This window comes from Rhagoletis zephyria, unplaced genomic scaffold (assembly GCF_001687245.7).
Source record: "Rhagoletis zephyria isolate East Lansing unplaced genomic scaffold, Rhagoletis_zephyria_1.1 Rzeph_scaffold_00491, whole genome shotgun sequence".
In the NCBI taxonomy this organism is placed as follows: domain Eukaryota; kingdom Metazoa; phylum Arthropoda; class Insecta; order Diptera; family Tephritidae; genus Rhagoletis; species Rhagoletis zephyria.
The window spans coordinates 111098-137793 of record NW_016157575.1 but is presented as its reverse complement, the minus strand read 5'-3'; the positions used below and the strand labels follow the sequence as shown (position 1 = coordinate 137793).

Here is a 26696-nt window from a genome sequence, read left to right as displayed (position 1 = left end):
TGTAGTCTACATTGGGAATGAGTAAGCTGAGATGCTCAGCGGCGAGTGCAGGGTGCAATGAATAAGCATTTGTGAGTGTGTTTGTAAGCGTTTGCATTGTGAAAACCAAAAGGGACACCAATTAAAACAGTAAAATAAGCGTACGCGCGCACCGACATTCACTCACACAGGCAAACACACTTACAACCCGAAAGGGCGACAGAGGACAACACGAATAACTGCTGGCCGACGACTGAGCAACATAACTAACTGAATGTCGATGACGATGATCAACTACACTGCCGACCAACCAACCAACCAGTCAGCGAGTCAGTCAGGATATTNGAATGTTGATGACGATGATCAACTACACTGCCGACCAACCAACCAACCAGTCAGCGAGTCAGTCAGGATATTGCTTGCTTGTTCGCCTGAATGTATGCTTTCGTCTTTTGGCTATAAATACGCGCGAGCAATTACGGTCATAAATCAGTTCAAACCGAGTTTCGGACGCGTACGGTACTAGACAGACTTTTTTTTGGCGTGGTACAACTACAACGCTAATTGGTTAATTAAAAATTTGATACTAGCAAGGTACTCGACAGGCTTCACTTCGCACAAACAAAAGGATTAACAGTTTATTTTTGGAAATAGTTTTTTTTTTTGCAATTAACATTTGAGCACACACAAAAGGATTTGCGTCAGCCGCGGTTGTTGTGATTCGTGAAAATGTTCACTAATTGGCTAACGGGCACCACAGGCGGTGGCACGCCGCGTAATGACCACACCAACGGTAACAGCGCACCGTCTAGCAGCAACAATAGTACCGCCAACGCAGCATCGAATATTACAGAAACTGCTGTGTTACCCGCCACCGTTGGCAGTGTTGCAGCCGCCGCCGCTGCTGCTGCGGCTGCCAGCTCTGTAGCGTCCAGTATTATGACTACACCGCCCGATGTGGTACTCGAGGTGGGTCCGCCTGGGCCGGCTAGTGCGCGTTTTGTTGCTCACAGCATTGTGTTAGGCATGCACAGCGGCTACTTACGTTCTGCCATACGGCTAGACGAGAATGCCGGCATAGCGGGCACAGGCAACGAGCTCATTTTATATTTGGGCAATGTGACCGCGGAGCAATTTGCTCCGCTGCTCACCTACATGTACACCGGTTACTTGGACTTGAATGTGGAGAATATATTTGGCGTGCTGCTGGCGACGCATGTGTTGCATATGCCGCGCGCATTGGAAATTTGTCGGTAAGTTTTAGTCTCGGCTGTAGTGAAATGAAACGTTAGTTAATTTGAAAAGTAAAAGCGCCCGCTGGCTTACTAATTATCGTCTCGATTATCTCCATTTCAGCTCTTTTTTAGCGCGCGCTCAAACTGAGGGCTATCTAGCCAGCAATTCTATGGGCGGCCAGCCGCCTATCGCCGCTAATTCGAGTTCGAAAATCATACGTCCCATACCAAGCAAGCCAACTGTTCCGAGCTTTGGCTTTCTGCCGCTCACCGCAACACACCAGCTGCCGCTGCCACAAGCCGCTTTGGCGGCCAACACCAATGACACCTTCAAGCAGCTGCAGCAAGCGTACGGCAGCGGACCGCTTTTAGCCGCACACAATAGGTGTGGCGCTGAGTCACGCGCGTCTAACAGCACTGAAATTGACGTTGACCGCGAGCCTTCCGCGCGAAACTCGCACGTTGATGACGACGATGAGGATGTGGAAGTTTTCATTGATAACAACACTGACTCTGATTTCGATGGTGAGCTCGACTGCGCCATTTCGGTGACATCGCACTCATCGCAGCCGCCTGCCAGCTGTAAAAATAAGCAGCCGCATGAAAGCAGCACGGAACGTGAAATTGTCATCACCGTCGCCGAGCCGCCCGTACCACTGGCAAAGGCGCGCGCTGAGCGCGACCGAGAAATCACGCGTGCAGCGCGCAGTAAACCAGCTGCAGCTATTGGCAATACATCCACACCAAATACAAGTAAGCGTGAACGGCGTAAGCAAACGCGCACGCATCACCACAAGTCAGGTGGTTCACGCGCGTCTGGGCTGCAAGTTGCCAAAGCACCCATACCCGCTTCACAGCTAGACAACAACGAAAGCTCCAAAGTCATCATCGATGTCGCGAGCTGCGATGGACCAGTGCGTTTTAGGCGCATACTCAATACAGCCTATGGTCACAAGCCCGAGGACTACGCTGTTATGCCAGAGCGTACGCAGCAAAGCGTTTCGCTTTCCTTTCACCAACAAATGGCGAAGGCAATCAGTCAGCAGCGGCAGCTGGTCACAGCCAACGAAGAGTCGGAGAATAGTGAGTCTAGTGGTGGCGGCGGCGGTGGAAATTCGGCAGGTGCCAGCGGCAGCAGTGGCAAGCATAGTAAGAATGCCTCAAATGAGATATACGTTTGTGTATACTGTAAGCACACCTTCAAGTCGCAGTACTGCTATCAGAAGCACGCCAAGCGACATATCAACCCGCTAAGTCTGAATTGCGCTGCAGCAGCAGCAGCGGCGGCGGCTAATCTAGGTGGCGGGCCAGATGTTGATGAGAAAATAACGGCATCCGCTAAGTCAGCGGCCGGTGGTGGTGGCGGTGGCGCAAATGGTGGTTTCAATTTGACACAAAGCATCGGTGTGGCACTGCCGATTGTGACCAGCAAGCAAGGCGCAAGTGAGCTGCTACGACGGGAGGTGCGCCCTCTGGACATGAACGTGCAATACTATCCCTGCAAGACGTGTGGCAGTAAATTTCCCAGCTACTACTTTGTACACAAGCACCGGAAAATGTGTCACGCCGAGGAGGAAGCGGCAGCTGCGGTAGAGGCGGCTAGCAAGCGTGGCGAGAGTGGTGGCGGTAATGGTGGAGGCGGTAATGGAGGTGCTGGAAGTGGAATAGGCGAGAGTAAGCGCGAAAAAGCAACGGAGAAGAAGATGGTGGATTAAGGAAGGGAAAAGCAAAAGAGAGTTGTGATGAAATTGAGTGGTAATGAAGAAGTAAAACAAGCAGGAAAGAATTGATTGAAAACGCATAGAAATTCATTAGTACGAATTTCTGATATTAAAAAACGTCGATTACTAAGCAACTACAGAGTAGATAGCTGGTTTTAGTTTTAAGAACATTAAAGATGAAAAGCACAAAGTCGTTGCTCAAAATATATCAGCGTATAAAATAAAGCGCAAAAAACCAAACGAATTTAAGTAGTTACTTAATTAAAATCAAATGTACTCAAGACTAGATTTAGAAAAGTTAAAAAGTGTAGAAAAATAGGCATAAACGAAAAATTTAAATAAATGTAAAAATAATAAAGCAAAATGAGCAATAAACAAACTCAAAAATCTGCATTTTAAATTTTGTTGGGTTGCCAGTACGAAAAAATTAGCCACGAAGAGGAGTACAATAGAAGGCTGGGTAGAAGAAGAAGAAAGAGAAATGTACTACGGCAAAAATATTTGAAATTAATTAGAATTATTTGCGTTAAGCAAATAATTGCAGAAAAACTATAAGAAAAAGATGATAAAACTACAAAAGTAAGAATTGTTATTGCCACCGATCTAATTAGGTTACGGTAAACGAGAGGGAGAAGACCACAGAGAATGCGGCAAGTATAACTAGACGGTTTAAAACTTAAACTCAAATGCGTATGTGTGCATATAATAAACCGGTGGCTTCAAAATATAATAAACCGGTTCTAGTTTTAAAATAAGATAACGATATACGTAGTTACAATAATATCGCGATATTGACGATATCACTTATCGTTTTATCGACAATTATGTAACTATATCACTAATTCAAAGTATTAATATATCATAACTACATTCATATCGATAAGTATCGATAAATTTATCGATAGTTCGTTCTCAGACTAATATTTCGAAAATAAAATCATTTCAGAATTTTTATCGATCGTGTGGTCAATGCGATAAATATATCGATAAATGTTTCGATACACATACATATATATCGATAACTATTTCGGTAAGCATGTTACAGTGCACAAATATTTATGAAAAATAAATCGATAACGATATCTAACAAGAAATATATCGATAAAAAAATATACTTTTCCAAATATAAAATCATTTTGCGCTACATACATATTTGAGCAAATGTTTTGGGTATGCGTATTTTCCCATTCGAAATATTTTTACCCTCAAAAGCATGCCAATTTAATCACTCGTTTAACTTCGAAATTATCCAAGCTCGTCACATTTTACTCACCCAAAAGTAAACCACCCTACCCTACCCTCCAACTCTTAAGCGCAGAAAAATGTACAAAAGCGTTGAGCACAATTATTTAACAGAGTGGCGCGCGCTCAAGCAGCAAACCAACACACACGCCGATAGCGAAAGCCAAAGAAAGAAGCATGGCACAGAGGAAAAAATAAACTGTTGCATAAATTATGGCATTTTAAAAATTATATTCGTTCATTGGGGATAATTGAGCAGTTTAATGAAAAATGCCCCAGCATGAATTGGTTGGTTGCATACGTAATGAAGTGGCAGCAATGGAAAAAAAAAGATTATAAATAGGGGAAAAAGGAGGTAGGACGGCGGAATCGTGTTAACCTCCGGAGGATAAATATGCCGAAAGTATGCAACTGAAATACATTGATTTTTAATGAAATTTTTTTTAAGAAAGGCTGAATGCAGTAGTAAACAATTCAGTTAGATTATTTTTATAGACTTTTTAGTGTTTACCTATTACATACAAAAAATATGAAAGCGCGCATTATTAAAAATTTTTAATAATTTTTGTAGGTTACAATTAAGTTTAAATGAACTAAAGAAGTTGTTTGTATAGTTACAATGTGACGTATTTTTTGAACAATTTAATAAAAAAAATAAGTTTTTATAATAAACATTTTTATCTTATCAACAAAAATTTTACCAAAAAATGTTTAATGAAGTAAAATGCACAAAATTAGTATTTCTATCATTCTAGCAGACGACAAATTAAAAAATAAGACGTTATATGAGTAAATTTTGTTAATTAAATATAAAAACTTATTAAAAAGTTTAAAAATGTAAAAGAAAAAACAAAAGAAAATAATAGAATAGAAAATAAAATTTTAAAATAAATTGAAAGCATTAAACAAAATTCGATTGTTTTCGGTCAAATTTGACCGCCGTTTTGTCGTTTTTATTTTTCAATAAAAAGTAATCGTTATTTCATAAAAAGTTTGAATATTATTTAGATACCAGAAGCATTAACAAAATACACGTAAATCTTCTTTTTCTACGTGTTTCATATGCCTTCATATGACTGAAAAAGTAGAATTCGAGAAGAACAATCAAAATTTAACGAAAAAATATTAATCCAAAGATAACTAATATTCTGGATCGTAAATATAAAAGCGTAAAAAAGCGGTTAATAGTGATCGAAAAAAATAAAAATCCAATTTTAACCATTAAATCTTTAACTTTATTATAAACAAAAGAAATAAAAAATTATATTAAATTAAAATAAGATAAAAAAAAATAAAGGCAAGCAAAAAAATATAATATACAATACTACATGTAATTAAGTTAAATACATAAAATACAAGTATTTTTTAAGCACAAAAATAACCGTCTTAAATTCTTACATAAAAATTTTGGAATATCGTTAATTTCGTAAACCAAATTAGCATGACACCACCCGTGAGGTACCAACTTTCCGATAAGAAATAAATATCGAAAACTGTTCACGTGGTCCAAACTTATCCGGTAACATACATAAAAACATATTCCGATGAATTGATAATCTCCTCCTTTTTTTGAAGTCGGTCAATGAATCAAAATAAAATAAAATGAAACAAGTCAAAATAAAATAAAAAGCAAAATAATATAAAACACATAAATAAAAATAAGAGTAAAATGTAATTTTCGAATAAAAACAAAAATACCCAAAGGGAGAAAAAACAATAAAATGACGGAATAAAATTTAAAGGTAAAACATCAAAATGACAGTATAAATAAATAATTTTCAAATAAAGACAAAATTAAAAAAATTTTATCAAATTTCTGCCGATATTACCTCGGTACAAGTTTTGTGTATTCCAAGTACAGAAGTGCTTTTATAATCATAATTTCCTGAAGGTGCTTAAATTATAAACATTTTTATCATTTTTTCAGACGGAAATATACGGGAAGCGCAATTTTAAATTAATATTTCACACCTTTTAAACTTTTTTCTAAATTATTTTAACGGCATTTGAACTTTGTGAGTACATACTCAGAAAAAGCTTAAATTAGCATATTAAATTTTAGGGATAATTTTTGTCTAAAATTATTGCTTCGTTTCACAAAAGTCACTTAGTTCATGACCAAATGTCTATTTTTTACACCATTAAAAATTTTATCCACAATAAAAAATAACTAAATAAATTAGAATATTGAAATTTTCAGTAGAAAAAAGGTGTAAAATTACTAAAAAAAAAAATAGCAAAACCTATTTTTAATCATAACAAAAATTTGCAACGTTTTCTTTTTAATTATAAAAAGATAAGTGGAGACCAAAAAAGGCAGAAATTTAATTAAAACAATTAAGCGCTGGTAAGCAAAAACTTATGGTGAAAAAATCTAATTAGAACTATAAAAATAACATAGTTTAAAATATCACGAGCAAAATAATATGCAAGAAAATGGATATTAAAACTCATTAACGTCGCGTCAATTAAGTTTATAAAAGAAAAAAACATAAAAACAGTTGATGGCAAAAAAAATCTGCATGCGCAAAAAACATGAAAATTCAATTGTGGGGGAGTTTATCGAAACGACAGAGAAAATATTCAGAATATTCAGCAAAAAACGCAGTGAATAATTAAATGCACTGGGTTATATGTAAAAATTGCACAAATGTGTGTATGTTTGCATACATACATACATACACACATACATACATACATACATACATACATACATACATACATACATACATACATGCATATTAACAAGACAGGGGCCATCCGTACTGCATTGCGCCTAAATGCAACTATATAACTGCACTGGTTTTGCATGCGACAGCGCTTTAGGCCATACGTCGCATGCATTTTTAACGAGCGCGGCAAACAAATAAAAGTGCGAAATTGTAATTTTTAAAAATAGAAAGTAAAAACTTTAAATAGACAAGGAATAAATAAAAAAGCATGAACAAAAGTGGGACTGTGGCACATACATACATGCGTCAGAAGAGTGCAAAGCGTTTATGCAGCAATGCTTAGTGGCACTTTTGTACAAAAAAAAAATTAAAGCATATTTTTAGTTACTGCATTATTTGTAAATAGAAGTACATATTTCAAAATTTGCAATTGTTTGCAATTTTTCCTTTTCTTTTTATACAATTATTTTGCGCAAACAAAAGCCACTAAGCGCGAGTGTGACAAAGTGTTGCCGGCGACATCAATTAAATTGGAGGATATTTTTACTGTTTCATACATTTTATTCAATCGTTTTTTACTGCCTATTTTTTCGCATTGCGCTGAAGTTAAAAACAGTTAATTAAAGCACTTTTGTCAGCCTGCGCAATTTTTTTGTTGGAATGAAATAAAAATGAAAAGTAAGAATACAAATTATTGTGCCAAAATGTATGCTACATTTTTCCAGCTTCTCGTAGTTGTTGCCTCCCTCGCTAGCTGCATGCATGCATGTATTTATTTTTTATTTAAAGAGGCAATTTAAATTCACCGTTTCCGTTGTTGCCTCTTGGCTGCCGCGCTGGAGGCGGAGTGGATGCTTTCATTCGAAAAAAAGTAAAAAAAAAAACGTTTCTGCTTTTTCTCATCGGCGCGTTGCAACAAATGCGGAAAGTGAGTTAATTGCTGCCGTATGTAGCAAACACACATATGTATACTACACATATGTATGTGGCTCAGACTGCAGCAGCCGTGCATGAGTGGATAACTTGGTAAATCGTTTCTATGTCAATACAATTTTTTATGCCTTAAAATATATATTTTTTTTTTTTAATTTGTTTGCCTTTTTTCTTGCGCTTACAGCTATGAACATACACAGATACACAGCCAAGTATATAAGTACATATGTATATGCATAAAAAACGGACATGTGTGTTAATGGAGAAATTGTATAAATGTAAGCGCCGCTGAACAATTGCCGCATGTATAGAATGTACGCCAGCAGCTGCAGGTGAAGTACTCGGACGACAGACAGATGATACTACATACACACATTCACTTAGTCCTTAACATTCGTAGGCGCAACACACAATTTAAAAGGCGACATCATTGCTCTATGCTGCTGCTGTTGCTGCTGGGGTCGGGTTTACACACAACAGCGCAACCATTTCAAGGATATTCAATAATAAATGAACTCGAATAAGGTTTTTTAGCTCAAAACAAACAAAAAAAAAAAATATGCAAAAATATTTTTTTACACAAATAACAAAGAAAACGCGAAAAAGTCAACTCTGCAGCTAGCACGCGTAAAAGAAATCGCGTCAAAATTTGTGCAACGCAAGAAACATTGGATGTGGTGTTGCATACAAACATACATATATGCAGGCAGAAATCCTGCGGAAGTGGCGCTGCAGAACAAAAGGAAAAGAAAAGTTCGCGTTAATAATTAAAAAATTTTAATTCAGGTGCAAATTTATTTTTCATGCGCGGCAGAAATTTTTTATTGATTATGGATTTTTTCCGGATTTAAGAAGGACAAAATTACCCCAGATAAATAAGTCAAAAAAAAAATTATAAATTTAAGTAGATTTGTGTGAATACTTCTCGATACAATTATCTAATTTTTTTACAATATCGTTATCGATTATTTCAGTAAAAAAATTTGATAAATTTGAATAAACTAGTTGATAGTGTTATGGATATTTCTTCGATAAAATTATTGAACATTTTTCGATATTGCCAGCGATATTTTAGTCGATATCGTTTTCGATTTATTAATTGATATTTTAAGCGTTATATGTATTTTTAGAGAATTTAGTCGACAAACTTTCAATAAATTCATGATATCACAATCGATAACTTGCCAAAGATGAAAGCGCTGAGCGTACCAATGTGTTTTACAATCCTCAGGGAGGCATAAATAGTCATCTTTTTAATGAAAAAAATTAAATTGATTGTGGAAAGTTCCAATGCAGTTTTTGGGGTTTTCCTTGGCCGAAAAAATACTTCGTTGCATACTTTTAGGATTTGATTTGACGAAAGGTGCTTGTAAATACCCGCTTTCAGACAGAGCTCTTTAATAAGAGCAGATGTGTTTCCAAAGCAATGGAAATAATGTAAATAATCGCAGCAGGAGGGTTCCCTATTTTGCCGACTAGGAATCTAGCCTTATACACAGAAATACGTACTTACTGCAAAACAAAGTGCAATTCAATAAAATTAAAATAACACTACCACAAGAATATGCAGAAAGAGAATAAATTCTCTTTTAGCACACATCCACTCACACACAAAAGGGCCAAAAACCATTAGCACCGACACAATGATGGCCAAAGGACCAGCTAGTAAAAGAGAGAGGAGGGGTAAGCATTCGAACGACCTGTCGGCCGGCCTGCTGTCAAAAAGTGTCAATTTAATTAAAAATTTTGTTTAAGCTCGCCGCATAAAAGCACGTAGCAAACATGCATGTGTGCGCTTGTATGCAAGCTCTGGTGCGCCCACACTCCCCCTCTACATATATGCAAAAAAAAATACATTTGGAACATTTTTTACTGAGTACGCATTTCCTGCATTTCGTTTTTTTTTTTATACAAATTTTCTTCTGTTTCTGCGCCTTGCTTTATGAGCCACCTTTAAAATGCACTTTCAGCTGTATTGCCGCCGCGCAGTTGTGGTTTTTACAATGCTTTCCGAAAGGTTTTTATGTATTTACCGCTGCATTTTCGATTGCAGCGCTCATCAGAATATTAAGTATTATTTCATTTAACTGCATTAATTAATAAAAATTACCACATCAACTTTTCTTCTGCTTCTTCTGCCTTGTACATACATATGTTTCGTGGTAGAAAATTATCATTTTTAACAGAGATAATAAATACAAATTTGTTTTTGCTTGCGCCCACTTACCTTTACCATCGATGGCATTGTTGCCTTCAGTCGTTGTTGTAAGCGTTATTGATGTTGGCGCGGCATTGATGCTCACAGCACCGCTGCCTGGCGTCGCTGTCGCGCTATTTGTGGTCAACGTTGTTGTAAGCGTTACACCAACAAGTGTTGTTGTAATTGCACCTGCTGTTGCCGCTGCCGCTGCCAACCCAGCGCCAGTTTGCGCAATGTTGTTGTTGTTGCTGCTATTGTTGCTAATACGATTGGCAGGATTAGCACTAAGCGCGTGTAGATTCGTAGTGGAGTTGGATAATATGGAGGAGGAAGAGTTGTTGTTGTTATTCGTGTTGGTGGTGTTGGTAGAGGAGGAGGAGTTTGCGTTAGAAGCATCTGCGTTCGACGTAACGTCGAGACGCTTCCGTTTTGGATCACTGCAAAATAGGGGTGAAAGAAAGAAAAATATTAAGTTGGAAAATTATTTTAATGAATTTTGGGAATAAACCAAGCAACAGTTTCAAGAAAAAATGTAAAAAAAAGTTAATACTTCTGAAGAATGCTGTCTTTAAAAATATTTTTTATCATAAATAAAAAAAAAGTATAGAATTTACAAGAACTCATAAAAAATACATTGCAAAAAATAGATACATCGAAATTATAATTAAGAATTTTTTTAATTTTTTTGTAAGTTTTAATGAAGTAATACACCATCTTAAAGTGCATATGTATGTGATAAGAAAAATGTAATCTTAAAGGTTTTTTAAACTAATTTGTCATCATCACTTCTCAAAACCCTTTATTTAAAATTTTACGAAAGAATGCAGGAAACCTAAAAATAAATATACCAAACAATCTTATGCTTTTAAATTTTAGTGTGAAAGGGGAAACTAAAATTATTAAAAACTACACTTAAAAAAAGTAACTAAATCACTATAGTCCCTTGCAGTGCTAAAGAGGATATACATAAATATGTACATACAGTGGCGGTCAAAAATAGATGAATAGTGTTTCGTTTTAAATATGTACAATGTTTTTCAAGCTCAAATTTTTTTGATATTTTTTTATAAAAATATGGATCATGGTTTAACAAACTTAGAAAAATTCCACAAATTTTTTAATATAAATTTCGAGCTTTTTAATCGGAATTTTTGGAAATTTTTTGGGTATGCGGTTAACAGGCTTGTAAAATTTTAGTAAAGTAAGTGCAAGTGGCGGCCCCTGTGGTGTAGTGGTTAGCAGTGCGCGCTACCACTCCGCAGGGCCTGGGTTCAAGGACTGGTCAAAGCAACATCGCAAAAAAATTTTGAAAAAAGGTTTTTTCTTAACAGCGGTCGCCCCTCGGCGGGCAATGGCAAACCTCCGAAACAAACAAAACTCGCACTTATTTGACTAGAATTTTATAAGCCTGTTAACTGCATACCCAAAAAATGTCTAAAAATTTTGGTTGAAAAGCTCGAAATTTAGATAAAAATTTGTGGAATTTTAATAGGTTCTGTATGAAGTTTGAAAGTGCGATTCATATAATTTTGGTTAAAGCATGAACCATATTTTTATCAAAAAAAATATCAAAAAAATTTAGCATTGTAAATATTAAAAACGAAACACCATTCATCCATTTTTGACCGCCACTGTATATATATATATATATATAGGTCCTGCATAGACAAACAGCTTCTTTTATTTTTGAATATTTTTAAACAGATAAATGAAAAACAGTCAACTGAAATAGTGGAATTATGAAATTGTGAAATTTATCGTTGCACTAAAAACAAAAGAAAATGATTAAGAAAAACAATAATAATGTTACTTTCAAATAAAATTTTCTCATGAGTAATTTAAAATTTGTAAGGACTCGCGCAAATAAGAAATTTAAAAAGCTTAATTAAACGAACTAGTTTTTAACGCTTTGTAAAAAACGAATAATAAATAAAACTCATCAAAAAATAAAGTCATGAAAAAATTAAAAATTTCACAATATTGAAAATATCAAAAAATTGTTACTAGCTTAACTGAAATTTGCAACCTTTTACTTGAAATGCGAGACTCGTCAAAAAATTAAAAACATCAAATCAGGCATTAACATTTAAAAAAATATATACATGTATAAACGCTGAATTTACAAAAAAACATTGATTAAAAAACTCAAAGTAGAAGTAGATTTTTACATGTTCATAAAAAGTTTAACGAATTTACTAAATAAAAAATGCTAATTAAAAAAAAATGTTTCTACTTTCATTACTAATAAGACTTATTAGAACAATAAAAAATTATACAACTAAAAAATTTTTTTTGCAAAGATTGTTTCACGAATAATTATTTACAATACTAACTACTAATTACTTTTTTCCTATCCTCAAACCGAATGCCTCCTGCCTTATGTTTTGTTTTCTTTTTTTTTACCTTACCCTTTTTCACCCTAAACTTTTTACACCGTAATCTAACTTTTAGCCATCACCTCTACCTCTGCTAACTCTCATTCCCCTTCATTTACTCACCTAACATCTGAGTTGCCAACGTTGCCGGCGCCAATGCCTTCCACTTGCGCCGCCTTGAGTTTCTGCCCAAGAAAATTGCCAGCGGTTGTTGAGGTAGTGGGCGTGGCCACACTGTTACCGCTGCCCAGCTTGTTGTTACCGCCAGCATCCATCGCGTTTACGCCCGAGCTGCTGGCAGTTACTGCTCCCGCTGCTGCTGCTGCTGTGCCGATCTTATCGCCTACAGCAATCATTTTTACATCTTCATTGGCCGCTGCTGCCGCCACCGCCTGTGCCATTGAGGCGGCATAAATGGTTTTAATGCCATTCGGTGTGGTGCCGGGTGGATGCTGCGTCACGCTGCCAGACACGGCATTGGCGGCGTTGACATTACTGATGCCGCCCGATGTTGGCGCAGTGTTGCCGCCGCTGTTACTGCTGCTGCTAACGACGTGCTTTTCATCGGCCAACTTTTTACTATCCGCTTCCGCTTCGTTATTCGCCACGACTGCGCCAGCGCCGCCGGAAGTTGTTGCGAGCTTTTTTCTACTCTCATCTGCACTGGTAACATTGCTGCTGGTTGTCGTCGGCGCATTGGTGGTTGATGCCGCGTCTGCAATTGTGCTTGTAGCATTCGCTTTGCTGGCATTTGATATCTCGTCGGCTTTCGCTTTCGCCGCTGTGCCACTTTGCGCTGCATCGGTTGGTGCATCTGTTGTTTGCTGACCAGCTGCAGCTGCTGTTGCTGATGAGCTTTCGGCGGACGAAGCTTTTTCAACTTCGCCAGCTTTTGGCGGCACTGATGTGCTTGTAGTAGTGCCACTTGTTGCGGTGGTGCTGTTGCTGCTATTGGACGTGTTGATGTTGGATTTTTGTGTAGCGGCTTCAGGCCCAGCTGTCGCTTTGCCTTTGGCTACTTCAGTCGTATCGGCCGTCGTTTCCGCCGTTGCCGCAGTAGCAGCATTGCTGCCATCTCCCTTACCGCTGGTGGATTTGACTTGTGCGGTCGCTGCCGCCTTCGCCGCATCCGCTGCTGCACGCTCGGCCGCACGCTCAGCCCGTTCGGCACGTTCTCGTTCCGCCGCCGCCGAGCGCCCACCAGTCTTCTGCTGTTGTTCACGCTGCAAACGCGTTGTCACACCCGTTGTCAACGAGTCGATAATGCACTGTGTCTGTTGCTGTTGCAACTTTTGCGGGTTGCGTGATGAGCGAGTGCGTTGGCGCGACTTGCGCAGCAACTGCTTGTAGTTTTCCGTCTTCTTGCTGAGGTAGTAGTAGCGTACGCAGTCCTGTGCCGACTTGCGGTCCAAGCTGGCGGCAATGGCGCCGAAATTTTTCGGATGCTGTAGGAATTTCTCCTTGAAAATCTCCTTTTCGCCCGCGGTCCACACGTTCAACGTCTGCCGCTCCTTATGCACCGCCACCATGTCCTCAATGAAGCCGTTCTCGTTGTAATAGACGCAGCGACGCTGACGCGCGTCAAACATTAACGGCGGTATAACAGCGTAGGAGCGCATCTTCTTATCCTCCATTGCCTGTTCTTGAAGACCATCCATGATTTCTTCTAAGTCAGCCTCCGACTTGATGCGCGAGCCGACGCGATTGAAGCGCTCCTTATCCTCGCGTTGTTTTCGCAGCTCCGTGAAGACCTTCTCGAAAAACTCTCGATTCTTAGCCTCCCGCGCCTTTCGTTTCGCGCTACCCTCCGACTTCTCCACGCGCTTCTGCCACTCACTCGACATCTGCGCGTATGTCTCCACCAGCCCCGTATTGTGGGTCCATCGCTCGTGCTTCAGCTTGCAGATGTGCTCCATCAGCGGTGTGCGTATCGTCGTGTGATGTCGCTTGATCAGCGTCGTCAGCATCTCAACGTCCAACGGCTGATTATACAACGGTAAAATGTTGCNCCGCTCGTGCTTCAGCTTGCAGATGTGCTCCATCAGCGGTGTGCGTATCGTCGTGTGATGTCGCTTAATCAGCGTCGTCAGCATCTCAACGTCCAACGGCTGATTATACAACGGTAAAATGTTGCGATCACCGCAATGGCTGAGTATGGAATGTCGCGCGGCGGCCGTCTTACGGTTCGCCTCGTAAATTTTCTGTGCCAGCGTCTGCAAACGCCATGTATGCTCCATCTTCACCGCATCGTCGTTCTCGTTGGCAAGCAGATCTTGCTCACGCTGTTGCTTGCTCAGTGCGACCTTGTCCTTGAGGCCTTTCTCCTGCTTGCGTAGTGTGTCCATCGTATTTTCGGCGCTCTGTATCTCCGCATCTACTTTCTGTATTTGCGTCAGCAGATCTTCGGTTACAGCGCTACCGCGCTCCTCGACATTGTCGCTTGGCAGTGTAGGTGAGATGGCTTCTACTTGCGGATGGTAGCCTTCTGATGAGGATGAAGAGCTTTTCGTCGGTGGTGGTGGTGGTGGTGCTGCCCCAGCGCTTGCGATCATTGCGGACGCATTTGGTGTCGCATTGATGACGCCCATGCCCGCGCCCACGCCTACGCCGACGCCAACGCCCACATTACCAATATTACTGCTGCTTCCCATCACGGTTCCCGACATGCTGCGATTTGTAGGCGGCGCGGCCGCTGACTGCAACAACGGCGGCTGTGTTTCCACCTTCAGCTGCTGCATCGCGGCGGGCGGTGGCTGGGAGTGCGCCACGTGGCTACTGGACACCACGGTCAAATGCGAGTGTGGAACGGGTTGCTGCATCATTTGTGCTGCGCTGTTGCGTAGGCTTCCGCCAGCTATTAGTTGCTGTTGCTGCTGTTGTGCGGCAGCTAGCGAGGCAGCTGCTGGTGATGGCTGACGCGGCTGCTGCTGCGCGGCGGCGTTCGCTACTTTAGGTGGCAGGTGATTCGTGTTGCTGACTGAATTCGCCGTCACATCGCCCATCCGCATTTTCTTGTACGGTTGTCCTCCTGGATCGGGTGGCGCCTGTGGCAGCTGCGTATGCGTATGCTGCTGTTGTTGTTGTTGCTGCTGCTGCTGATGCAACTGCTGCTGATGCTGATGCTGTTGTTGTTGCTGCTGCTGCTGCTGTTGATGTTGCTGGTTTCGCGCGTTCGCCACTGCAACGGCGTTAGCGTTCGCCAGATACTCGCTGGAATAGTGCGCATGCGCTGGCAGTATAATGCGCTGACGTATTAGGCTGGCATTGCCAGCTGCAGTATTGGCATTAAGGGGTGAGGGTGCACCGCCACTGCCTGCGCCACCTCCAGCGCCAGCACCACCGCTGAGCACATGTGTTGCGTTGGCCGTTGGTTGTCCTGATGGCGGCTGCTGTTGGTGCGCGAAATGCAAAGCTTCAATGTGGGCTGCGCTACCGACACTGGGTGGTGGCGGCTGTAAACCGCCGCCCGGTACTTGCACAACACCGGTCGGTACCTGTGCGCTACCGGTGCCACCGCCAGCAGCCGCTGCTGCTGCAGCAGCTGCCGCGGCGCGTTGGAAGTCTGGCGCCATTTGAGGTATTCGCGTGTAGGGGTTGTCGCGGTACTGCGCGCCCGGACCGATGCCATACGTACTTTGCTGGATATAAGGATGTGGCGCTTCCCGCACCGCATTAAGCTCCGCGTACTTGGCGTACGTGTTGGCGGCGGCCGCTGAGCCGGGACCGGGTCGTGGTGGGGATAGGGGACTAGCTGCCGAACGGGCATTTTGTTGTTGCTGCTGCTGCTGCTGTTGTTGCTGCTGCTGTTGGTGATGGTGGAGATGATGTTGCTGCTGCTGCTGATGCTGTTGTTGTGCCGCCTGTTGTTGCTGCTGCTGTTGTTGTGCAGCTTGTTGCTGGTGCTGCTGCTGTTGTTGTTGGTGCTGCTGCTGTTGTTGGTGCTGCTGTTGCTGTTGATGCTGCTGTTGTTGTTGGTGCTGCTGCTGCTGTTGTTGGTGCTGCTGTTGTTGGTGCTGCTGCTGTTGGTGCTGCTGCTGTTGGTGCTGCTGATGCATTTGATGCATTTGCTGGTGCAGCTGTTGCTGGGCGGCGGCAGCGGCGGCTGCTGCTGCTGCGGCCGAGTGTGAAGATGGTGGGCCGAGAGCGCCGCCGCCGCCCTTCGTGTAAGACTGCGTCCCGTCGATCGGCCTGTAAAATCAGAATTGGGACGAAAACCAACCGATTATTAGATTTGTTTGTAAGGAAAATGATTTTAAAGAGAGAATAAAATGGATTGAAAGCGATTTGTTTAAACACAAAATATATATAAAAAATACCAAAATATATATAAAAACCCAAAAATATACATAAAAACACTAAAAGAAAAATTAAATATAAATATAGCGACCAAGGTGTATTAAACATAATACATACCGAATACATTTTGATAGCGACGGACAAATGTATCCGGTGTCAAGCCATACTGAGAAAAAAATATTCTAATAAATCTTAAGGTATCTCAGTTTAAGGTATTCTTACACGATATGTATTTGCATGTGTACATGCCACTTTTTACATATGGCAATGTGTAAAGGCAAATTAGATTTGTTGCAGCAGATGCACGTACATACGAAATAGAAATGTTTCTATTTTCATCTGACACACAGATAGAATCATCTGAGTAGTTTATTTCGTTATTAAAGAACGTATTTCTAAATAGTTAAATAAACACCGTGAATTTGACAGACATACGCAATTACATATGTATTGAAAGTCATATTTACAGTTGCAAATGCATATCGTGTAAGAACATCATCAGAGCACTAGGGCTAGGCGAGATGCTCTGATGAGCTCTGAGAGTACAACAGACCCAAGGTCGCAGCGCACAGTGCACATCTTCTAACCAATCTGTAATGTATATACACATGATGTAGTCCGTTAAAATCCACTTCATCTCCTTTTGGCGTTTCATAAACTCAAAAATAAATAGAACCGGTTTCCCGACTAAAAGGGAGTGCGATGACATAACCCACTCAACACATAAAACGTACGACCCATTCGTCTCGTTTCTTTTTTCGGAAAGTCTACGGTTCCTCCAAGGAAAATCAATAGTTTCTAATTTAGCGATTATACCCAAAAGCATCATTTTAGCAATGGAACAAAATGGTCAATTTGATATCATATACAACGACTTTTCAAACGCCTTCAATAAAGTAGAATTGAATATTCTTGGCAAATTTGGTAGCATTGGCTCACTACTGAACTTCCTTTAAAACTTTTTTATTCAAAAGAAATTGGTAGTAAGAATCGGATAAGACTCATGTTGGTTCTCTCCAATACTTCCTTTTCATAAATGTCTTGCATTCACGGTTGCACTGATTTTTGGTAAAGCGGCTACTCAACTCTCCCTAGATCGGTTTGTCGCTCAATCGTTGTCGTCAAGCTCAACTAACGTGAGACCCAGGAAGCGTGCAGCTTCCATACGGACAAAGGTATTGGATGAGTGGGGGCATGCAAAGAGAAATCTCGAGTCGTGTCGTCCTCCGCATGCCGGGCACTCGTTGGGCACATATGCATGTGATCTTCTCAAGTATGAGTTTAGCCTGCTGTAGTATCCATGCAGACGAAGCTTTGTCTGGTCCACTTTATTTTGTTGTGTTCCCAAAAAAAGCATTCACAGGTCGAGTCTGTTTAAGTCAATACTGACTCCCTGTGAATGCCGTTTATGGCCTGTTGGGTCCACAGGTTGCTTTATAAACCTCTGAACCTCGTCCGTCACATCGCATAGGAATTGCTTGCTGTGTTGTGGCGACATCAGGTCGCTGTCCGGAGTGCCACGTTTTGGCAGGTCTTTAGCTTCGTCCACTGCGTCCTACTAGTCCCCGGCGACCACACAGGAGCTGCACAGTTTAGAACCAGCCAGCCAATCACCTTCTATGTTGCCAGAAACGCTTCTTTGTCTTTGCACCAGGTGCTAGCGGCTAGAGATTTGAGGAACTTGTTGCGGCTCTGTACTTTATTGACAATTGCGGTTGTATGCACCGAGAAGAAGAGCAGACTATCGAAGGTAACTCCGAGAATTTCCAAATTATTCGGAGGGTTAGGCATCTTGCAGTGAAAAAGCGAGAAAGTTAGGAGAGGTAACCGTTTACTTTCGAGTAAAATTCAACAATTCCATTCCCAAACGCCATTATCGAGCAATCATCAGCATAAGAGACAATGGAGACACCCTCTGGTGGTTGAGGAAGCTTTGAGATATAGTAGTTAAACAGCAGCGGTGAGAGGACACAATTCACTGACCACCGTTTGAGTCGGGTTGGACAGGAACCTCACGGTTGACCAAAGCTTGTTCACACAAGAGGTGAAGTTACAAATCTACAGGCACTCTTCCCACTTCTTCCGCTTATGTACGTTCACAAGTTGCGGAATCTCCATGTTGAGATCCCTAATGCCGAATCGTCTATCTGCGCAGGCTTGAGTGCCAATGATCGTGGTGCGGCGTTAAAGTCACCGACTACCATACGGTTTTCACCTCAGGAGCGCACCTATTTCAGGGTGATATCCTTCCGGGAAACTTCACAGGGTTTATATATACATCAAATATTTAGAGCTCAACGTCACCTGACCTACGTGGAGTGTATCCTTGCAGTCGATGTCTGATTCGATGGAGCCATACTGCATGGTATGATGCACGATGAACGCTAGGCCAACACCATTATTTCGCTGCGATCTCGACGGTGCACATTGTATTCGCCGCAATTCAACAGTGGTGAGCCGCTGTTCAATTTCATATCTGGGACAGCAGCTATTAATATTCCTTGCCGAGTCATAAAGACGAAAATCTCTTCGATCTTACTCTGTAGTACGTTACAGTTAAATTGTAAAACCTTCGTGTGTCCTAGAAAGTGTTGTGTGTTGGCTGCCCGCCATTTAATGTGTGTGCTGCTGTGGAGGTTGCTGCTGAGTGGGCGCCGTCGCAGTAGGGACTGGCGACCGAGCAGCACAACACCGCCCCTCATATTCCCTCGTCCAATCACGCGTGGTGCGCAATCCTGAACTTGCCCTAAAGTGACACCAACCAAGGCAGGCATTGCACTTGACTAATGTCACGTTAAGTAATATCCTGGTCTGACGTACCGAGCAGATTGTTGGAGGAACCAGGACTTGTTGGCGGCGGCGTGTTGGTGGTGGTGAAATTGTCTGTCTGCGGTGTGGTCTATTGTGTATGTGGTGTGGTCTATTGTGTTGTGTTGCGGTGCGGTCGTGTTTGTATTGAGTTGCTCAGGCGGACTCTGGTGTACCGTGGAGGAAACTCGATTTAAGCACGTATAACATAAGGCGCGCAAGCTCGGAGTTGACTCCCCCCGTTACAGGAATTATTATTATTATGTGGAGTTTAGGGTGTAGTCGTCTCTGGCACGCGTAGGAGGTGTAGGTTTCTAGCCCAGGATTTGACTCAATGCAAGCCCTGAGCTGAAGTATGTCAATCAGGGGGTCTACTCTGCATTGCGATTCGAAACTCGATGTGATTTTAAAGGCGACATGGACTAATATAAATAAGTAGGGATGTGCTGAATAGAGTTTTTGCCGAATAACCGGATTCCGGATATCATGTAAAAAAATAAGAGCCGGATTTGGATATCCGGTAGACTACTGCGCTTTATAAATTTCAAAATTTATAATTTTCAAATGTTGTTTCAAAATGTTTAGTGACATGCTTATGACCAGATTATCTATTTTATCGAGCTGAACTATCCAATGCGTAATTAAAAATACTAAATATCTTCCCTAATATCCAAGTAATAAAATAATCATTTATTAAAAAAATAACTTTTACGTCCACCAACTTTATTTATCGATTATTTTTGGTAAATAGAGAAGGAATTAAAAACAAAAGATAAACAACAATGAAAGCTAACATATCGTCCCGCTTCCCGCATCACCCCGTAATGCTTCATTGTTGCAAATAGGGAATCCAATCCCGCAATCTTGCGTGATCGAGGACATCAATCCCGCGGATCCGCGCCATTTGCGGGACTGAAAAAAATCATATTATTTCCTCTAAATAGTTATGTTCAAAATTAATTCAAAATTAAAAAGACGATTTTATTTAGAAAATCGACGTATTTACTTTTAATTGGGTTGAATTTTTTGATAATATATCCGAAGGAATGAGTCTTTAAAGTTTCATCTTTTAAGTTCGACCTTATTTTATTGCACAATCAGGAACTTTTGATTTTGGTGATTAAGTATGCATAGTTTCGTAGGTATATAGTCAAAATCGCCATATCTGTAGGGTATTTTTCAGAAGAAATACATATATCATAATAAGAGTTACTGTAGTGTTTTATCCGATCTGAAATAATACCCACTCGCTGTATTCCCAAAACTAGCTGAAACATCAGTGATTCTGGATTATACAAATTTAACGAAGTTTTGTTGTTTTTCCGCGTAACTTTTTTACCGTTTGATATTTGAAAATGACGTTAAAGTAATATATTATATGTAACATACTCTTACACCAGAGCTGAATGTGTGCCTCTAATAGAACCAGAGTTTTGAGTATTCGAAATTTAGCATCTGAAAGGAAGCTTAAGAAAAAAACAATTTTTCCGCTTTCACACTTATTTATCGATAGAAACGGACTGTTCTACAGTTGTATGATGTGTTCATAAATTGCTAAGCGCATAAAAAAAAATCGATGAAAGGTTAATAAAACCAGACCAGGTGTCCTATATGTTCTTAGGTGTCGCTGAACACGAATCTGAAGTCCGCTTTGCTCCATCACGTCAGGATTTGATTCCAACCACAAAACACATTGCGAAACTTAATGAACTCCTCCAAGAGGCCTTCTGAAGTACGTCCTATAAAAGCCCTTCTGGAAGGCCTTCTATGGGTAGCGAAATAAAAAGCCCTTCAATTGATAACAACCCTTACAAAAATGAAAGGAATGTAGAGTGGAAGGCCTCTTAACTCTCAGGAAGGCTTTTCGGGAGGACTTTTAACTCCTGAAATCATCTACTGGGTTATAAAATTATGGGTATTTATTGCAACCATGCACGACGAACATTTTGGCGAGCACGTTCACAACTGGCATTCGTCTACATATTTAATTTGTTCCTGTAGTCCCCCAATCCCGCTTATCCCGCAAGTGTAATCCCTCATTTCTGATCCCAAAAAATGGCGCGGGATCCCGCATTTGCGAGAATGGATTCCCTAGTTGCAATATTTTGTGACCCACTTTTCCATACTTGTTTATTTTCTGACATCATATAAGCCGAAAACTGGGTTGATGAACGAACTCGAAAATATAAATCAGTTAGCATAGAGAAACCAGTTGAATCATATGGATATTTGGCAATGCTTTGAGGAAAACGTCAACGGCTCTGATACTGTTTACAGTTTTTGTAGTGATGTCGATAGTCAAACGATGGGTAGACAAGGCAGCGACCGTACAAGAAAGAAGGCAGCGATTTAGAAATAGAGATATATTTACAGCTACCTCTTATACCCAGACAAAAGATCCGTTATTGGTGGAAGCATAGTCGCAAAGAATTTCAAATTTTGTTTACACTGGCAATGAAGTATCTCTGCGCACCAACTTCCTCATTGAACTCAGAAATACTTTTGAGAGGGGCAGCATTTATGTTGAACATAGAAATACGTTGTTGGCCGTTGTTGACAAAATAACTAGCACAGGGTCGCATTTATCTTGCTGTGCTATTATGCAAAATATATATGTACATGGGTTCCGACGTTGCATATTTTGCAGCGGTAGGATATGTTGTTTCCTATGCATTTTGTTGCTGTGTGTTTGCAAGCTATGCAATCCGTGCTACGTGCTACGGCTTTGCAAGATTTGGAGAATACCCCTATTTTGTATATACATATTTTGCATCAATACAAAGCAACATTCAACTTGGAACTCGCCCATACCCCAAAAAGCTTAGGGAAATGATGCTGGAGTGACAGTCGTTGGCCAGAAAAGAATGCGGGTTGTCACAGTAACCTTAGACCAGGCTGACATGGGAACAAATACCGAATGGCATCAATATGTTTAATTAGTTGATTTTAGTTTTAATAATTCGTAGTACGTACATATTTACTTATTTAGCTTATGGCCCCACTATTCTATTTATATCTATTTTACATAAAATAATATATTGAGCCATTTCATACCCATTTGTCTGCACTTTCTTATTAGTGTGGAAACTTTTACAGGGTGTTGGAGTAAATCTGATTCAGTAGGTTTGAAATTATTCAGAAAGATAATAGAACTAAGTTTCTCTTAAATTATGTAGAAGTCTTAAATAGTTCGATAAATAGCTAACTGAAATTTATATTAAATATTTTGCGGGTTTCGAGTTTACAGCATTTAGCATCGTCGAGATATAATAGTTTCCAATACCATCAGCATAACCTCACTTTTTCCATACAAACCATTTTCTCGCGTATAAATGCCAATAAAGACACTCTTAGCAATTATTGTTTGATATGATGATCATTTAATATACATTTCTTTACTTCGAAAGTACATTTAACAACTTAAAATAATTCCTTAGGCGTTAAATGAGAACATTCACCACTAATTATGTCGTTTAGTTATTAGACCCATTTACTGTAATCTAATGCAAGCATATCGAGTTAATTTCAAAGACAGGTGAATCAGAAAATTTTAACAATCGTATATATTTTCCAATAAACTGTTACTAATAAATTACAGATTTTTTTGCCCACTAACAGGTCTATTCTGCATGTTACCGAAGATTTTGTAACCGGAAAATTGTATTACCAAAAAAATTTACCAGTTCTTGTCACCGCGATTCTAGGTACGTTGGTAATGCAGTTAAAATATTCAGCAATCCAGCTATGAAGAATTGTGCAAATCCTGCATTGCATATTTCACGGGGCCATAATTTGTTACCAGTTTATGAGCTGGTAACAAAATTTATCAGTTACAAGAGTACACAGAATGCGAAAAGGGTTTAAAAATTGACAGGTACTTTATTTACTGATTACAAACTTTTTATCACCAGCGCAGAATAGACCTATAAGGGCCATTTTCATCGTGGAAAGTTAACTTACCTTCGGAAGTTAAGTCACATTTTTTGTTAACTGCCGAATACGAATAAACTCCCCACTATGAAAGCGGCACTTACTCGAAAGGGTATAGAATTGATCTGGGAACTAAAATCATAGTACTTGTTATATAATTCAAATGTCTCAAAGTGAGCAGTATAAATCAAATAAAATTATTATAAGTATTCGGTCTTAATAAAAGTCTTTAATAATAATAAATCCTCTGCCGGATGCACTCGACCTTATTTTGCATATTTCACATACATATTGTCACTATCAGAGTAAAATAACCTATTTATGGCCGTTTTCTTAACCTGTAACTTTAAAGATCACTCAATCCAACCTTTAAATATAAAGCGAGGTTTAAATTTACAAGGTTGCTTCAGAAAACGGCCCTAACATATTTTCAGAAGTTCATTTTTTTTTTAATATTCCGTTAGCTGACTCTCAGATACAGCTCGAAACCAAAGTTCAAGTCCATATCTTAATATCTTAAGGCAGTCACAAGATTGTACAAAACAGATTTGTACATTTTATATTGGGGCATTAGTTAAAAATATAAAAATTGGACGTTTTATTTTTTTGGTACAATACAGCGAACTTCTTTATGAAAAATTTTGAACCATTTGTTTTCGGTGATTGGGAAAAATTTATTGAGAAAATAGTGCATTCACACGATTGGGATATGGACTTGCACCAATCGTGTGACTCTGCCTTTAAACAAACAAAAACCTCAATTATTGGCATATTTAGAACAGATGTGCTATCAATTTAAATGTTTTTTTCTTTGTTTTTAATTGAATCCATATTTGTCAAATAGGACCATTTCCATTGATAGAGACGATATATAACCCCTTGTCCCTAATGCAGTTCATACACAAGCTTGTGTCATGCCTTCCATCTGCCTTAAGCGTAACCTTTTTTCTAGGTTATCATCTCGTCATTAACAAGCAATATTACTAAATATGTACACATTGTACATCCATTATAAGTCTTAAGAATCTACATTTTAGTTCTAATTTAAACGCTGTCTCTTAACGGTAACCGTGCGATTTTGTTGTTGAGACGTTGTTTGTTGAAGCGCCTTCTGTGCTTGCGCATTCATAGGCATTGCCTCGGCAAGCATAGCAACAGTGCGTCGCAATTCCGCCAGTTCGGCTTGCATTTTATCAATATTCGGCCTATATGAAAGTAAAGCAAAGAAATTAGTAATTCTTCAATAAACAAGAGCTGCCCTACAAAATACACTCACTTGTCCCCCGTAGGTGCACCAGTAACAGGCGAATTCTGTAAATTCGCCAAGGGTACAGGTGTGATTAAGGGCACCGTGGGCGCTGCAGGAGCTGGCGGCGGTTGCACCTGCACTGGCGGCACATTTGCATCCACCATTTGGCCACATGTCTCCCTGCTTGCCACAGCTGTTATCTTCAAGTTCGGATGCATACGCATAGGTAATTGTATAGCTGATGACTTTATTGCACCAGCACTTGTGCCACTGGATGCAGATGCTTGCGTGGCATTGACGCGTGCATTTACGCTAGCTGTGTTAATAGTTGGCGTTATTGTACCAGATGCGGCTACTGCGTTTGTAGTAACCACCGCCGGCCGTGAATTTACGGTTGACGCTGGGTTTATGGTGTTCACACCTATTGGAGTCGGTGCATTACCGCAATTTATAGGTATACTGGGGCCATGTCCTGCCATTAATTTCTTCAACATTTGATCAGCACTCACTTTTTGCGATTCAAGTAGTTTACGCATTGTTGCCGGATCACCTTCGTTAATTTTGCGCAACGAATCACCATCCGCATCAACGACAACATAGTTTACAATGTGTGCATGAGTGTTTGGTACAATGCGGAAAATTGTTTTGGCTTGCACAGTTGTGTTCGGATTGGGATTTTTCAAATCACTCAACTTTGCCGAATTACCCTCAACTTGGAACACTGTTGTGAAACCATTTATGAGCATTGGCTTCTCCATAACCGTGGGTTCTGTGACAAATTGTGTAATCTTGCGCTTAGGCACCATAGAAACTAGTTTGATGACATTGCAATCGGTATTTTCACAACGACGCTCAACATTGTTGCCACCTCCGCCACCACCACCTGTGTTTGAAGAGCCACCACCAGCGTTTGCGGAGTCATTGGCCGATGGGTTAGATAGAGTTGCTAAAGCAGACATTGCAAATACTAATTATGACTCTGTATTCTCCTTAGCTGAATAGCGAAGTCTAAAGAAATCTGGCGCTTGTAAAATCTTATAGCACACGTAAAAGCTGTAAAAATGTTGGTTAGAACAGGATTTATAATTCATGTTTTATTTTGCTTACATTTTACACTATCCGCAGCACGGCGTTTGCTCTATAAACAAAACTTTTAGAAGCGCTGAATTGCTGCCAGCCCCAATAGTTTTGAGGCCACTGTAGGAGAAAATCCAAAACGAGAAAAATCGGCCAATGCAAAATCCTGGTCTTGTAGACTTCTAAATCGTTTTGACGATATTTTCGATGAATCCTTGTTTTATTTACGTACTTGATTAAAAAAAACGAAATTCTGCACTATTTATGAAATCAGTCGAGTGGTATAGTGACATGAAATCTCTCAAAAACTCAGTACAAGCCGATAATTTTATATCATCAAAAACTCCTAGATAGCAGTTAGTGTTAATTCAAGCTTCACAAATGTTTTTTCATATTTATTTTATGCACAAAATGCCTTTTTTTATTAACATAAATATTTCACAACCGAACCGCACGCCAAATTCATTAAAACTGCTAACGCCGACAAACAACGAATTGCTCGTTCAAAAATTAACTCGTTATTTCATCTTCCTATTCGTGGTGAATTTGTCTTTTTCCCATCGATTACACGAGAGTGAGTGAGTAAACTAACAATTTTGCTACTCGCTGATATATGAACCGTTTCATAAAAATCCATGATGGCCGCCAATGCATGTGCACACATTTAACGTGAGTGCGTTAGAGCGAGAGCGCAAGCCGCGAGTGAACTACTTGCACTGCTCAATTTCGTGCAATTTTTGTAAACGTGTAGGTAAATCCATGATGGCTGCCACAAGCGCCATAGCAACGAAACGGTTGACGTTTGTATGACAAACAAGTTGAGGTTGCATTAATTGAGGCTGTTTGAAAGCGACAAGTTGCAGTTGCTGCTCGAAGTTCGAGAAAACTTGCAACAAGCTGCAGAGAACTTCAAACAATTAAAATTTTGCAGAAAACTGACTTTGGCTTCTCTGGAGATATTGGTGGAATATTACAAAAT

At 40.1% G+C, this 26696-nt stretch overlaps 3 protein-coding genes across 3 annotated transcripts in view; 1 reads left to right on the top strand and 2 right to left on the bottom strand.

Moving 5' to 3' along the window:
• Positions 1–16198, bottom strand: part of Smr (nuclear receptor corepressor smrter) — a 54146-nt gene extending 37948 nt beyond the window's left edge. The window contains exons 1-3 of the mRNA XM_017612001.1: positions 14487–16198; positions 12481–14360; positions 10010–10419 (exon numbers count right to left, since the gene is read on the bottom strand). Coding sequence (XP_017467490.1) covers positions 10010–10419; positions 12481–14360; positions 14487–15929 — 3733 coding nt within the window. The 5' untranslated portion in view covers positions 15930–16198. The remainder of the gene's footprint in view (positions 1–10009; positions 10420–12480; positions 14361–14486) is intronic.
• On the top strand, positions 394–3244 carry LOC108359925 (uncharacterized). The gene is made up of 2 exons (XM_017612002.1): positions 394–1232; positions 1336–3244. The coding sequence occupies exons 1-2, from the start codon at positions 709–711 to the stop codon at positions 2927–2929; spliced, it is 2118 nt and encodes a 705-aa protein (XP_017467491.1). The 5' UTR covers positions 394–708; the 3' UTR covers positions 2930–3244.
• A 6620-nt stretch (positions 16199–22818) lies between the features above and the next one.
• On the bottom strand, positions 22819–26308 carry Boh2 (Buddy of Hmr 2). The gene is made up of 3 exons (XM_017612004.1): positions 25748–26308; positions 24668–25693; positions 22819–24596 (listed from the first exon to the last, which is right to left on the bottom strand). Exons 2-3 carry the CDS (start codon positions 25597–25599, stop codon positions 24431–24433), a joined length of 1098 nt encoding a protein of 365 aa, XP_017467493.1. The 5' UTR covers positions 25600–25693; positions 25748–26308; the 3' UTR covers positions 22819–24430.
• Between the last annotated feature and the right edge of the window lie 388 nt (positions 26309–26696).